General features: G+C 42.4%; 1 protein-coding gene across 4 annotated transcripts in view; it reads right to left on the bottom strand.

The window, feature by feature from the left end:
• The window catches only part of STMN2 (stathmin 2), a 224,397-nt gene that overhangs the window by 35,026 nt on the left and 176,408 nt on the right, over positions 1 to 12,963 (bottom strand). The window contains exon 1 of one of the 4 annotated variants that reach the window (XM_070747962.1): positions 2,556 to 2,632. The exons of the other annotated variants lie outside the window; for them this stretch is intronic. Coding sequence (XP_070604063.1) covers positions 2,556 to 2,574 — 19 coding nt within the window. The 5' untranslated portion in view covers positions 2,575 to 2,632. Of the gene's footprint in view, positions 1 to 2,555; positions 2,633 to 12,963 lie in introns of those variants that run through there. 4 annotated transcript variants of the gene reach the window in all.

Raw genomic sequence — 12,963 nt, 5'->3', positions numbered from 1 at the left:
TCCCCCAGTTGAGACCTAACAATGAAGTGTTATTAATGGAATGGGAGAAAATGGAACTGTTGTTTATAATGTAATGCAATTAATTATCCAAGGAACACAGTACGAATAGCTGATTTTATATATAATAGCAAGAGGACAGAATAACTGCATCTGTTAATCAGCAGACCTCTGGATGTCTCTCATCAGTATTCCAGGAGTCATTTTAACCATGGTGCCCAAATTCAGAAATGGGGCCTCCTGCAGCGACCAGTCTCTGACCAAGGAGGCCAAATTATCAATACAGTACTGATTTCTGGATTGCTGCATTGGGGAGGGAAGGGAATGGGTGTGAGCAAGCACTGCGGGGGCTGGCCAGAACCTGATAGCTCTTGACTGCTTGCATTAGCATATGCAGCTGTCTGGTGCCCAACCCTCAGGAATAACAAAGCCCTCTTCCACCAGGTTTTGAAAACAAGAGCAATATTGAATGAAAGGGCATCTGTGGGCATCCATATCAATTCTGAATGCGTCTAAAAGGACAATATCTATGCCAAGGCTTTTGTTCCCTGGAAGCAAGTGCAGGGAAATGGATGTTTTCTTCAATCGTGCCCTGATGAGTTGTGGGTGGGCCAACTTAGCAAGTTAGCATTTTTGAGAAAGCATCTTTCTATATATTTTTCTTAATGACTAAGGAGGAAAGGATGCGATTTTATTTTTATTTATTTATTTTAAAAAGGTCTGCCAATGATGTTATGATAGACGGTCCATTTCTCTTCTGTGCTTCCCGAGAACCACCACACCCTTTACTGCAGTATCACTTTTCTCCACGGGCTTTATTGCAGACTCAGGGAAAAAAAATAACATAAAATAAAGGCTAAAGAGAAAGGGGTCGGAGGGAGGGGTTAAAGAGGCCGTTTCGGCCATTTGCACTTTGCAAAACTCGGCTCAATCGGAGGGTTCGAGGTAGGGAGCTTGAGATATCGGCTGGTAAAGCAGACAGAGTGGGTTATTTTGACACCCCCAGACCTGCAGTCTCGATTCCTGGAGAGCACACTCTTTGCCTTCTAAGATGCAAAGGGCGGGAGCGCGCAGTCCAGGGGTGTGGCGGAGGTTTATGGAGTCTGCATGGAATTTTTTTTTTAAAAAAATGATAAAGGCGGGGTGGGAGCGCGGGGCGGGGGGGGGGGGTGCAGCGTTTGCTCTAGTCAGACCAAATAAGACCAAACTCGCTGGAGGCATTGTAATGAATAGGCGATTGCTGTATAGAGAAGGGGAAGAGGAAGAGGAGGCTAATCCAAATGACCTACTTCAGGGTGAGCAAACACACACACACACACACACACACACACACACACACACACACACAGGCTGCACACCGGCACCAATGGATGCAGCAAACCAGCAAGAGCCATGGAAGACATTTAGGGGTAGGCGGGGTATTTGCTTTGCTATCCTCCACTCTCTTCGTGCATCTTTTTCTTCGCTAGCCGGGGGTGGGGTGGAGGGAGAAGGGAGGGGCGAGTTCCCCCGGGGCTCCTGCGAGGCGGTGGCGCGCCGGCGGCGGCGCCGGCAAGATGGGTGGGGTCGGTCTGCATTGTGCTCGGCTGCCTGAACGGGTGGCGTCCAACTCTGCAGGTGCGCTCTCGCCGGGAACGCCCGGAGCCCGGGCTCGGCGCGAGCCTTACACAAAGCCCTGCTCGCCAACACCGCCCCAGCCCTAACTGTCTTTGCTCACCACACACACCACACACACCACAAACAAATAAACACACACAAACACACACACAAACACACAGAGAGAGCAAGGATCACCCAACCTTCCGCCCCGCTGCACAAAGGCATTCCAAAGCAACGCGTCTATTGCAGTCCTGACTTCTCTTTTGCAACAACCCTCGCCAAAGGAAATGTTGTCTGTCTCCATCGCACCCACGTGGCGGGCGGGTTGGCTAGGGAAGGCGCACACCCGGTGGGAAAGTCGCTGGCCCTGGTGCTGAAACAAGGGCGACGGAAACCCGAGCGACTGGCACAATCGGAGATCAGAGCGAACGATGGGCAAGACTGGAAACCAGCCAGCCCCAAAAACGCACAATAAGTTTACTATTTGGCTCTAGCTTAACCCCGGTCTGCCACGGGGGTCCTCCAGAAGAGCGTTTTCTTAAGCCCCCTAAGGGGACCCCTGGTTTGCCCGACGTTCAACCCAAGAAAACAGGAGGAAAGCTTTTAAGTCGGACGGCATCCAAGTATAACGGTTGAAATGATTTGGGAATCAGGCTATTAAAAAGATCGAAATTAAAGCAAAAATAATATACCGTATCTTCAAGTAAAACATAAGACTTAAGATCACGGCTGCTTAGCCCCCTCCCGATTTGGCTTTTAAAAAGAACCAAGGATGATGATGATGATGATGATGATGATGATAATAATAATAATAATAATAATAATAATAATAATCACTATCCCCTTTAGAAATACAATTCAGCACCAAGGACAGCAGAAAGGGAAAGGGTTGGGGAGAGAGAGAGAGAGAGAGAGAGAGAGGCTTCCGGGCTGAAAAGAAACACTCTCTTTTGCCTTACCCATTGCAGTTTTAGCCATTGTAGGTGCTACAGAAGCTCCGAGCTTGCGAAGGCAAAGAGGTCCAGCTACAGCAGTGGGGAGAGTGCGCGCGCGAGGAGACTAAGGCACTGAGTCAGCAGAGCGGGGCTGAGCACAAGAAGGAGCGAGAGGCAGGAGCCCATGAATAATTATTACCCTCTCAGTCTAAGCAGATTGGCTGGAGAGGTCCCCTGACATGACTCCCGCAGAAACAGATTCTCTGAGCATTAAATATTGATCGGCCTGTGGTGCTGGAGTACAAAGTGCCAGAATGCAGTTTGAAATGGAAATCGGCCCTGGAGTGCTGTGTTCTCCCCCTTTACTTTTGCTTTGATAGTACATTCCATGTCAAGAGCTTAATATCCTACAAGAAAAACCTATTGGTCTTGAAATCTCTGACTGTTGCTAGATGTAAAACATGCATGGATGCATTCCAAGACAATTTTGTGGCACTAACAGAAATTGGAGGGGAAGTGGGACAATTTAAAGGCTGTTTGTTTCCCCAACCCCACTTTGCATAATGCTGATGCATATACAGTATCTTTATATAAGGAGCTTTATACACTGTTCAAAAAAATAAAGGGAACACTTAAACAGCACAATATAACTCCAAGTAAATCAAACTTCTGTGAAATCAAAATGTCCACTTAGGAAGCGACACTGATTGACAATAAATTTCACATGCTGTTGTGCACATTCAACTTTGTGCAGAACAAAGTATTCAATGAGAATATTTCATTCATTCAGATCTAGGATGTGTTATTTGAGTGTTCCCTCTTTTTTTTGGAGCAGTATATATACAAATCTGAGTAATAAATAAATAAATAAATAAATAAATAAATTTGCGGCTGAAATATTAGGCATGCTTTTCTATGAGTAGGGCCTACTGAGCCCAATACTCCAGAAAATGAATTAAGATTGGGTATATATTGAGCACATATTTCTTTACACAAGCATTCAGTGTTTTTGTCTTTTCTTTCTTAAATCACTAAGGTAGGTCATAAAATAGTTTGTGAGGGATTTGCTTTCAGTAATTTATACCTATAACGAAATACAGAATAATTGTTAGGTTTAATTTTCACATTTTGTCTATCTGTGACTGTGACAAGTTGATGTTCTTTCATCTGGAGTACAGAGAACTAGTATGTAGGCTAATTATCACCCAGCTAGGATAGGTGGATATGAATTTGAAATATTCCTTCTTGCCCTCTCCTTTCAACATTAAACCAATGAGAGGTTACTGTAGAGAGAATTGAGATGGTGCTGTTATTGAAGTGACTTAAATGGTGTTTTTCTTTGAGACTCATTCATTTCTAATGTATTATCTGATTTAACATGTTCATTTAACATGCTCTTCTCCAGCTCAATAAATGAAAAAGATACTTTGTCACAACTATCTACAATGAAATCCAAGCTCAGAATGGGAAATCTTTCTCTTTTTGTCAAGAGACCTGGTTTGGGTTGTATATTGAGAATTGAAGCTGAAACCAAATAGGCCTGAAGTAACTTCAGCCTTGATTCCCAACATTATATTTTATTTCTGGTACTCTCTAATTTCTTCTCTTCCCCCTTGAGATAAGGTTTCTTCAGAGTAAATACATCATTCCTGACTATTGAAAAGAAATGTTGGATTCATATATTTTTCCAATCCTCAAAGAAATAAACCAACATTTACAGACAAAACATGTTAGCTATGCATCCTTGTTCCTATTAAATATTGGCTCCAAATTGAGTAGATTATATAGTTTTACAAACATAATACCTGGATTAAATTAGTCTATTATACATTACTCAAGAAGTTTTGAAGGTAGGTAATCTTTATTGCAGTGTTTCTCAAACTTGACCACTTTAAGACACGTGGACCTCAACTCCCAGAATTCCCTAGCTAGCCATGCTCATTGAGGAATTCTGAGAGTTGAAGTCTACATGTCTTAAAGCAGCCAAGGTTGAGAAACACTGCTCTATTGGGGTCTTAAAATGAGAATGTATGACTCTTAGCATTGTCTGAAGAAATTTATCATGATGTGGCCATAACTGGGAATTTGATAACCATGACTATTTCACATGTTGTTTTCTTTCCTTTTTATGACCCTGTGCTCCCTTAATTCAGGATAGAGTTGAGACTTACTGGATGCTCTTCCTGACATCTTTGTGGACTTCACAGCAGATATTTTCTCTTTGCACCCTGCCTGACAGGAAAAAAAACATCTGTTGCTGTCTGGGATTGAATCTCAATCTTACAAGTGAGAAGCTTCACCTCTAGGTCACCATAATGCTCAGCTATTTCACAGAAGTTGCCACAAATCTACTAAATTTGTATAATATAAACTAATCCTTGCTTCTACTTTTACACACACACACACACACACACACACACACACACACACACACACGGAAAATATTTGAAAGAGTTTAGACCAGGATTCCCAGTTTGATAGCATTCAGATCACTGGGAGTAGAATTCACAAAGCATTAATTAGTCAGAATTGTAATCCTAAACATCTGAAAGGCATTCAGTTGGATTAGGCTGACTTTGATAGTTAAGGTCCAATGTTACCATGTGATGCAGCTTACATCTTTGCAACCCTCTACTTTACACACAAAGTTCTCTTTGAATCAGTAGGGGAAACCCCAGTGTTGTTCATTACAGAATATTGATGTGAAAAAAACGCTTTTGGTGATAAAACCTGTTGTAGTTAATAGGGGCTTTTTACTGGCAACCTGTTGTAGTTAATAGGGGCTTTTTGTGGGGGGAAAAGAACAATAAGCAAGAAAGATAGGGGTTTCTATTTAGTCCATGGTGAGTAATATACAAGCTCAGTAACAAGAGGGCATTATAGTTCAAAACATCTGAATACTTCCGATCTCTAATTTAAGCAAATGGAATCAAAATTGGCTTTAAAGAATCAAATTGGTGCAACTGTGGACCTTAACTATACCGTGTAATGAATGTATTTTTAATGTTTATGAAAAAAAACTTTACACATTTTGATGCAATTTTCAAGTTATACTATAACAAGATCCTTGGATATAAGAAAAAAAAAGTAATGTAGGGACTCCTGCTTGAATGACAGTTTGGACTAGATGACCTACAAGATGGCTTCCAACTCTAGTAATCTGAATTTGTAAATTGCTGAGAAATTAGGATTAAAATCCAAATAGAATATTTTAAAATCCATTTCAGTTGGAATTATACCAACTTTTACTTAATGGTGATGTTGGGAAAATGGCTCAGTAAATTTTCTTTGAGTTTTTTTTACCAAATCTTATATTTTGCCAAATCTTATATTTTTTGCTAAAATATAAGGTAAGAATCAAATCATCATATAAAATAGTCATAGTAATTTATTTGTGATTAGGAATTGCCATTCAGAAAGCAAGCATCCTGGAACTGTCTTTGGTACTGAAAGACCATGTACGTTTTCCAGCTGTTACAATGCCAATTGAACTACTTAGCTGAAGTGTTTACTTACAGGAAGTAAAAAATCCTGTCTCACCCTACTAACCTAAAATTTGCAAAGAAATGATGAATTGGGGTTTGAGTGTGAAATATGTGTTACAGATAATTATGAAAGCAATGGTAAATATTTAGTCTTTAATGTCTATAAAACTGGAATACCATGATACAGATTCATTTGAAATAATATATTCAATTCTGGTCAACACAAAAATAATGTAAAATGGGAAAATCCAAATAAAGAAAATAAAATAATTAAGAAGTTAAATTAATTCTTTATAAGCAAAGAATACAAAAATGGAGGGTTTTAAACTGAAGATTTGTACAGATCTTTAAAGGAGTGGCGATAGCTCATCCATTATAGTCCCTTGAAAGATTGACAGAGATGTTACTGTTAGAGAATTTAAAAGGTTGATGGCAGATTGGTCATGCTTTAATGTCACACAGGGCAAAAGTAAGGATGAAGTCCTTTTGCAAGATGTATTGAGTGCAGCTAGCAATGTCTTTTTTAAAAATTTAAAAGTAATGACAAATAAGGAGAAATAACTGCAGTGAAAAAAATATCAGATGCAAGGAGAGGTATTGGATAGGTATTCCTTCCATCCTGGAATACTAGAACTGAAGGTCATCTAGTGAAGTTCTATTATGATAGATTTAGACAAAAAGATGTGCATCTCCACATATATAAAAAACTGCTACCACAAAATGTAGGAACAATTGACAAACTGGATGACTTAAAGAGTATTTAAGAGATATTGATGGAGTCATGACCATGAGTCATAATAGCAACATATAACTTCTAAAACAACATTCTTTTGAATAAAGGTTGCTAGATAAGAAGCACCTGTCTTATAGGCTTTCCATAAAATTCAGATCTCAATGGGTCTCTTTTCTGAATCTGTGGCACTCATTTATCAGCTATTTTAAAGTTGAGTCTTATTTGGATAAATATTGCGGCTTCTCATGTTAATGTGATCTATCATTTTTATATTTATGCCTCAGGAACATGATATTTGAAAGTGGAAAAAAGAAATAAACTACAGTAGGTAATTCTCATTACTGTATTTGTTTATTATCAAATTGGAAAGTAGGTTTTCTAATATTGGTTATTACTGTGTGTCAAAATAATACATTTGTTTGTTTAATTTATTTATTTATTTATTTATTTAATTTATTTATTTATTAGATTTGTATGCCGCTCCTGTCCGTAGACTCGGGGTGGCTAACAACAATAATAAAACAGCATAGGACAAATCTAATATTAAAATAACTAAGAAACCCTTATTAAAAACCAAGCATACACACAAATATACCATGCATAACTTGTATAGGCCTGGGGGGAAAGGAATATTTCAATTCCCCCATGCCTGAAGACAGAGGTGGGTTTTAAGGAGCTTACGAAAGGCAAGGAGGGTGGGGGCAATTCTGATCTCTGGGGGGAGTTGGTTCCAGAGGGTCAGGGCCGCCACAGAGATGGTTTTTCCCCTGGGTCCCACCAAATGACATTGTTTAGTCGATGGGACCTGGAGAAGGACAACTCTGTGGGACCTAACTGGTTGCTGGGATTTGTGCGGCAGAAGGCGGTACCAGAGATTATTGTATGTATGTAATGTATGTATGTATGTATGTATGTATGTATGTATGTATCACATGGTTTTTTTTTGCTGAATTTGAAAATTAAGGGAGACTAGGATAGATCTATTTCGGCCTTATTTTGGCCTCATCAGCTAGCCATACCCACTGGGACTTGAGCCTGCAAGCTTTGCCTTGTAAGGCAGAGAATTATCCTCTAGGCTACAGTATCCAATCCCTTCAGCACTGCACCAGGGAAGGGTTACATATTTTTGTGTTGAATCACCCTGGTGTATTGAAGGAACATCACAGCTCCTTATTTGCCTCTCAGCCCAACCCAGGGCCATTTCCAAGGCAGTTAATTTTATTGATAGCCGACAATTCTATCTGTATGTGTCACATGGTTTTTTTGCTGAATTTGAAAATTAAGGGAGACTAGGATAGATCTATTTCGGCCTTATTTTGGCCTCATCAGCTAGCCATACCCACTGGGACTTGAACCTGCAACCTTTGCCTTGTAAGGCAGAGAATTATCCTCTAGGCTACAGTATCCAATCCCTTCAGCTCTGCACCAGGGAAGGGTTACATATTTCTGTGTTGAATCACTCTGGTGTATATAATTACTGTATATATTTTGTAATTTTGCATGCCCTGAATCTACCAATATATATATGAACATTAAAAAATAGGATATTCAATTTAAAGCTTATAAATATATGAATTCTCACAAATTCTAATACCAGCGTATGAAGATGCATGAAATCCCAGAACAGTTCTTTTCTTCTGTGATTTTTTTCACTGGAGAATGGTGTGAATGTAAAGGACAAGGGGAGACAAAAGTAAGATGGTTGTCTATCCCTGTGGCTTTTACATAGATCATTAAATTTCCATATTTGAAAAGAAAATGTGGCAGGATAACAGGCCACATTATTAACTTGTCAGATAGGCGGGGGTAAAGCAGCTCCCTGAGGAAGGGAGGAGTTTGAGTAAGTGTCACAGAGATTTCCATTATCAAAAATAGTCCCAAGAAATTATATGACTATGCATCGTTTGAAACCTTTAGTGTATCAATTATTTATGGGGAGTTGTTATTGGGCTGTCTATGGAACACTCATACTTTCTGAGTGAGGTTATGCAAATTATAGGGGAAGAGCGAGTTAAATTTCTGAAATTGGCATGTGAATTGCCTGTTTTATAATGTTTTCTGTTAATGGTTCTTTTTAAACTTGATGCAATTCAAGTCCGTCCATCCATCCATCCATCCATCCATCCATCCATCCATCCATCCATCCAAATATTTTAGAATATTTACTTCTTAATTCATTTTTAAAATATATATATAAAAATACTGTAATTCTTGAAATTTACTCCATCATGGCAGCTCTTTGTAATCAGGACCCAAACACCCTTCCCCTCCAAAAAAGGTACATTTTTAAAGGGCCAGAGGTTAAAGCAGTGATTCCCAACCTTTTTTTGGCCATGCCTCACCTAAGCATCTTTAAAATCTTGATCCTCCCCCCAAATTACATATATTATATATTACTATTCAAAAAGTGAACTCCTACTCACATGGAAGAAGCTTAAAAGGACATTAATTTCTAATTTTCCCCCATTAAAAATCAAATAGCCCCCCTGTAGGGCATGGGCGCATGTTGGGAACCACTGCATTAAAGACATTCTGTATTTTAGGAGATAGGCTATTTCAGAGACTGGAGCGACTTCTGACAGGACCTATTGGTAGCACCAACACTCACATTTCCTCTGAGTGGGAATTTCTAGCATAGCCTTCTTCAGAGAATATACAGTGAGGACCAAAGAAGATGACATCCAAAGTTCCAAAGTTCCAAAGTTCTGAGTCAGGTTAAATATTAGGGTTTTGAATGGACCCAGAAGCAAATAATATAGTAATTCTGGCATTGGTGTAATATTGATGCAAGTGAGGAAATCAGAGTTAAGATACTTCTAATGGATGTAAATGGTTTAAGCAGCAGGATGATTCTGTATGAAAAATAAAAGAATCTAGAGGTTTACGAATACAGTGATACCTTGTCTTACAAACTTAATTGGTTCCGGGATGAGGTTCTTAAGGTGAAAAGTTTGTAAGATGAAACAATGTTTCCCATAGGAATCAATGGAAAAGCGATTAATGCGTGCAAGCCCAAAACTCACCCCTTTTGCCAGCCGAAGCGCCCATTTTTGCACTGCTGGGATTTCCCTGAGGCTCCCCTCCATGGGAAACCCCACCTCCAGACTTCTGTGTTTTTGTGGTGCTTCAGGGGAATCCCAGCAGGGTAATCCCAGCATCACAAAAATGAGCACTTCGCTGGCAACGGAAGTCCGGAGGTGGGGTTTCCCAGCGAAGGGAGCATCAGTGAAATCGCAGCATCGCAAAAACACCGAAGTCCTCGAAGCCCCACCTCCAGACCTCTGTGTTTTTGCAAAAACACGGAAGTCCGGAGGTGGAGTTTCCCATGGAGGGGAGCCTCAGGGGAATCCCAGCAGTGCAAAAACGGGTGCTTCGCTGGCAATGGAAATCTGGAGGCGGGGCATCCCAGCGGAGGCGGTGGGTTTGTAAGGTGAAAATAGTTTGTAAGAAGAGGCAAAAAAATCTTAAACCCCGGGTTTGTATCTCAAAAAGTTTGTATGACGAGGCGTTTGTAAGACGAGGTATCACTGTATGTGTTTGAACTAACAGTATAGTAGGTATTGTGTGTATGGGCATTTAATTGGCAATTTATTTTGTGCCTCGCAACTGCAGTTAGATTATTAAATGTATAAAGACTGAGAGGTTCTGAAATGTTCATGATGAAGGAACAGCTGGTGAAGATGAGCAGAGATGGCAACATTAACATTTTGTCTGGAAAAAGACAATAACTACATTTGTTAATGACTGAAAATCTTTTATGGATTTTTTGCTGAAAGTTTTCAAATGTTAAGATCTTGCTGACCAAAACAAAAATGGTCACAAACATCTGAAATTACTAATGTCCTTATTCCATGAGAACCTCTCTAAATATTGGTTTAATCAAAGGAGATACAGTAATACCTCGTCTTACAAACCTAATTGGTTCCAGAAGGAGGGTCGTAAGGCAAAAAGTTCATAACATGAAACACTGTTTCCCATAGGAAACAATGTAAAAGAGATTAATGCATGCAAGGGAAAAAAATAGCAAAATGGCGCTCCGCCGGGCACCGCCGTCCAGCTGTCACCTTTTAAAACAGCCGGGGGGCTTCTCGGCATTCTCCCAAACCCGAACTTTTGCCAAACTTTTTGGGTTCAGGAGGCCGCCGAGAAGTGCCACTGCCTGCCTGTCACCTTCTGAAACAGCCGCGGGGCTTCTCGGCATTGTCCCAAACGCCGAACCCAGAAGTTCGACAAAAGTTTGGGTTCGAGTTCTGGAGGCCGCCGAGAAGCGCCCAGCTGTTTCATAAGGTTACAGCCGGGCGGCGGCGCCCGTCGGAGTGCCGTTTTTGCAATCATCGGCAGCATTTTTGGCCGATCTGGAAGCTGAAACAGAGGTGGGGAATCCCAATAGGGAATTCCATGGGCGGAGCTTTGATGTCACAAAGACGTCCTTCCTGGTCGGCCGAAACATGGCCTCCAGGAAGGACATCTTCGTGACATCAAAGCTCCGCCCATGGAATTCCCTATTAGGATTCCCCACCTCCGTTTCAGCCTCCAGATCGGCCAAAAACGCTGCTGCCAATTGCAAAAACGGCACTCCGCTGGGTGTCGCTGCCTGGCTGTAACCTTCTGAAACAGATGGACGCTTCTCAGCGGTCTCCGGAACCCAAACCCGAACTTTTGCTGAACTTCCAGGTTCGGTGTTTGGGAGAACGCCGAGAAGCCCCCCGGCTGTTTCAGAAGGTGACAGGCAGGCGGTGGCGCTTCTCGACGGCCTGCCGAACCCGAAAAGTTCGGGTTCAGGTTTGGGAGAACACCAAGAAGCCCCCCGGCTGTTTTAAAAGGTGACAGCCGGGCGGCGGCGCCCAATGGAGTGCCATTTTGCAATGTGCGGTGGGTTCGTAAGTCGAAAAAAGTTCGTAAGAAGAGGCAAAAACTTTCAGAACCCCAGGTTCGTATCTCAAAATGTTCGTATCACGAGGTACCACTGTATTGCTTCATGAGTTAAAATAATTGGAATATGACACACAACACTTTTTGTTATGGTGCTTAAGGTTATATCTCTGGAAAATTCAGTATGTTCTAAACATAAAATAAGTTTCAAAAAATTGTTTACAGAACTTTTGCTTTGCTTTGCTTCATTCAGTTGTATCCTTGGAGATAACACAGAAGGCAAGAAAAATTAGAATTACAGTGGTACCTCAAGATACGAACCCCTCGTCTTACAAACAACTCGTGATACGAACCCGGGGTTCAGAAAAATTTTGCCTCTTCTTATGAACTTTTTTCGAGTTACGAACCGGCGTTCAGAGACTGCTGGGAAGCCGCGCGGCTCTTTTAAAAGGTGACAGCCGGGCGGTGGGGCTTCCCAGCAGCCTCCCGAACGCCGGTTCGTAACTCGAAAAAAGTTCGTAAGAAGAGGCAAAATTTTTCTGAACCCCGGGTTCGGTTCGGGAGGTTGCTGGGAAGCCCCCCAGCCCGGCTGTCACCTTTTAAAACAGCCACGCGGCTTCCCAGCTGTCTCCGAATGCCGAACGCGGAAGTTCGGGTTTGGCGTTCGGCTTCGGGAGACAGCTGGGAAGCCGCGCGGCTGTTTTAAAAGGTCACAGCCGGGCGGTGGGGCTTCCCAGCACCCCCCGAACCCTGAACTTTTGCCGAACTTCCGGGTTCGGGGTTCGGGGGGGTGCTGGGAAGCCCCCCAGCCCGGCTGTGACCTTTTAAAACAGCCACGCAGCTTCCCAGCTGTCTCTGAACACCGAATGCGAAAGTTCGGGTTTGGCGTTCGGCTTCGGGAAGCTGCTGGGAAGCCGCACGGCTGTTTTAAAAGGTGACAGCCGGCCTGGGGGGCTTGCCAGCAACCTCCCAAACCCCGAACTTTTGCCGAACTTCCGGGTTCAGGGTTCGGGAGGTTGCTGGGAAGCCCCCCAGGCCGGCTGTCACCTTTTAAAACAGCCGTGCGGCTTCCCAGCAGTCGCCGAACGCTGAACGCAGAAGTTCGGGTTTGGCGTTCAGCTTCGGGAAGCTGCTGGGAAGCCGCGCGGCTGTTTTAAAAGGTGACAGCCGGCCTGGGGGGCTTCCCAGCAACCTCCCGAACCCCGAACTTTTGCCGAACTTCCGGGTTCGGGGTTCGGGAGGTTGCTGGGAAGCCCCCCAGCCCGGCTGTCACCTTTTCAAATAGCCGCGCGGCTTCCCAGCAGTCGCCGAACGCCGTTTTTTTGCGGGTGGTTTTTTTGGT

This window comes from Erythrolamprus reginae, chromosome 3, assembly GCF_031021105.1.
Source record: "Erythrolamprus reginae isolate rEryReg1 chromosome 3, rEryReg1.hap1, whole genome shotgun sequence".
Lineage (NCBI taxonomy): Eukaryota > Metazoa > Chordata > Lepidosauria > Squamata > Dipsadidae > Erythrolamprus > Erythrolamprus reginae.
The sequence above is the reverse complement of the archived record's forward strand: the minus strand, read 5'-3'. Positions and strand labels throughout refer to the sequence as shown.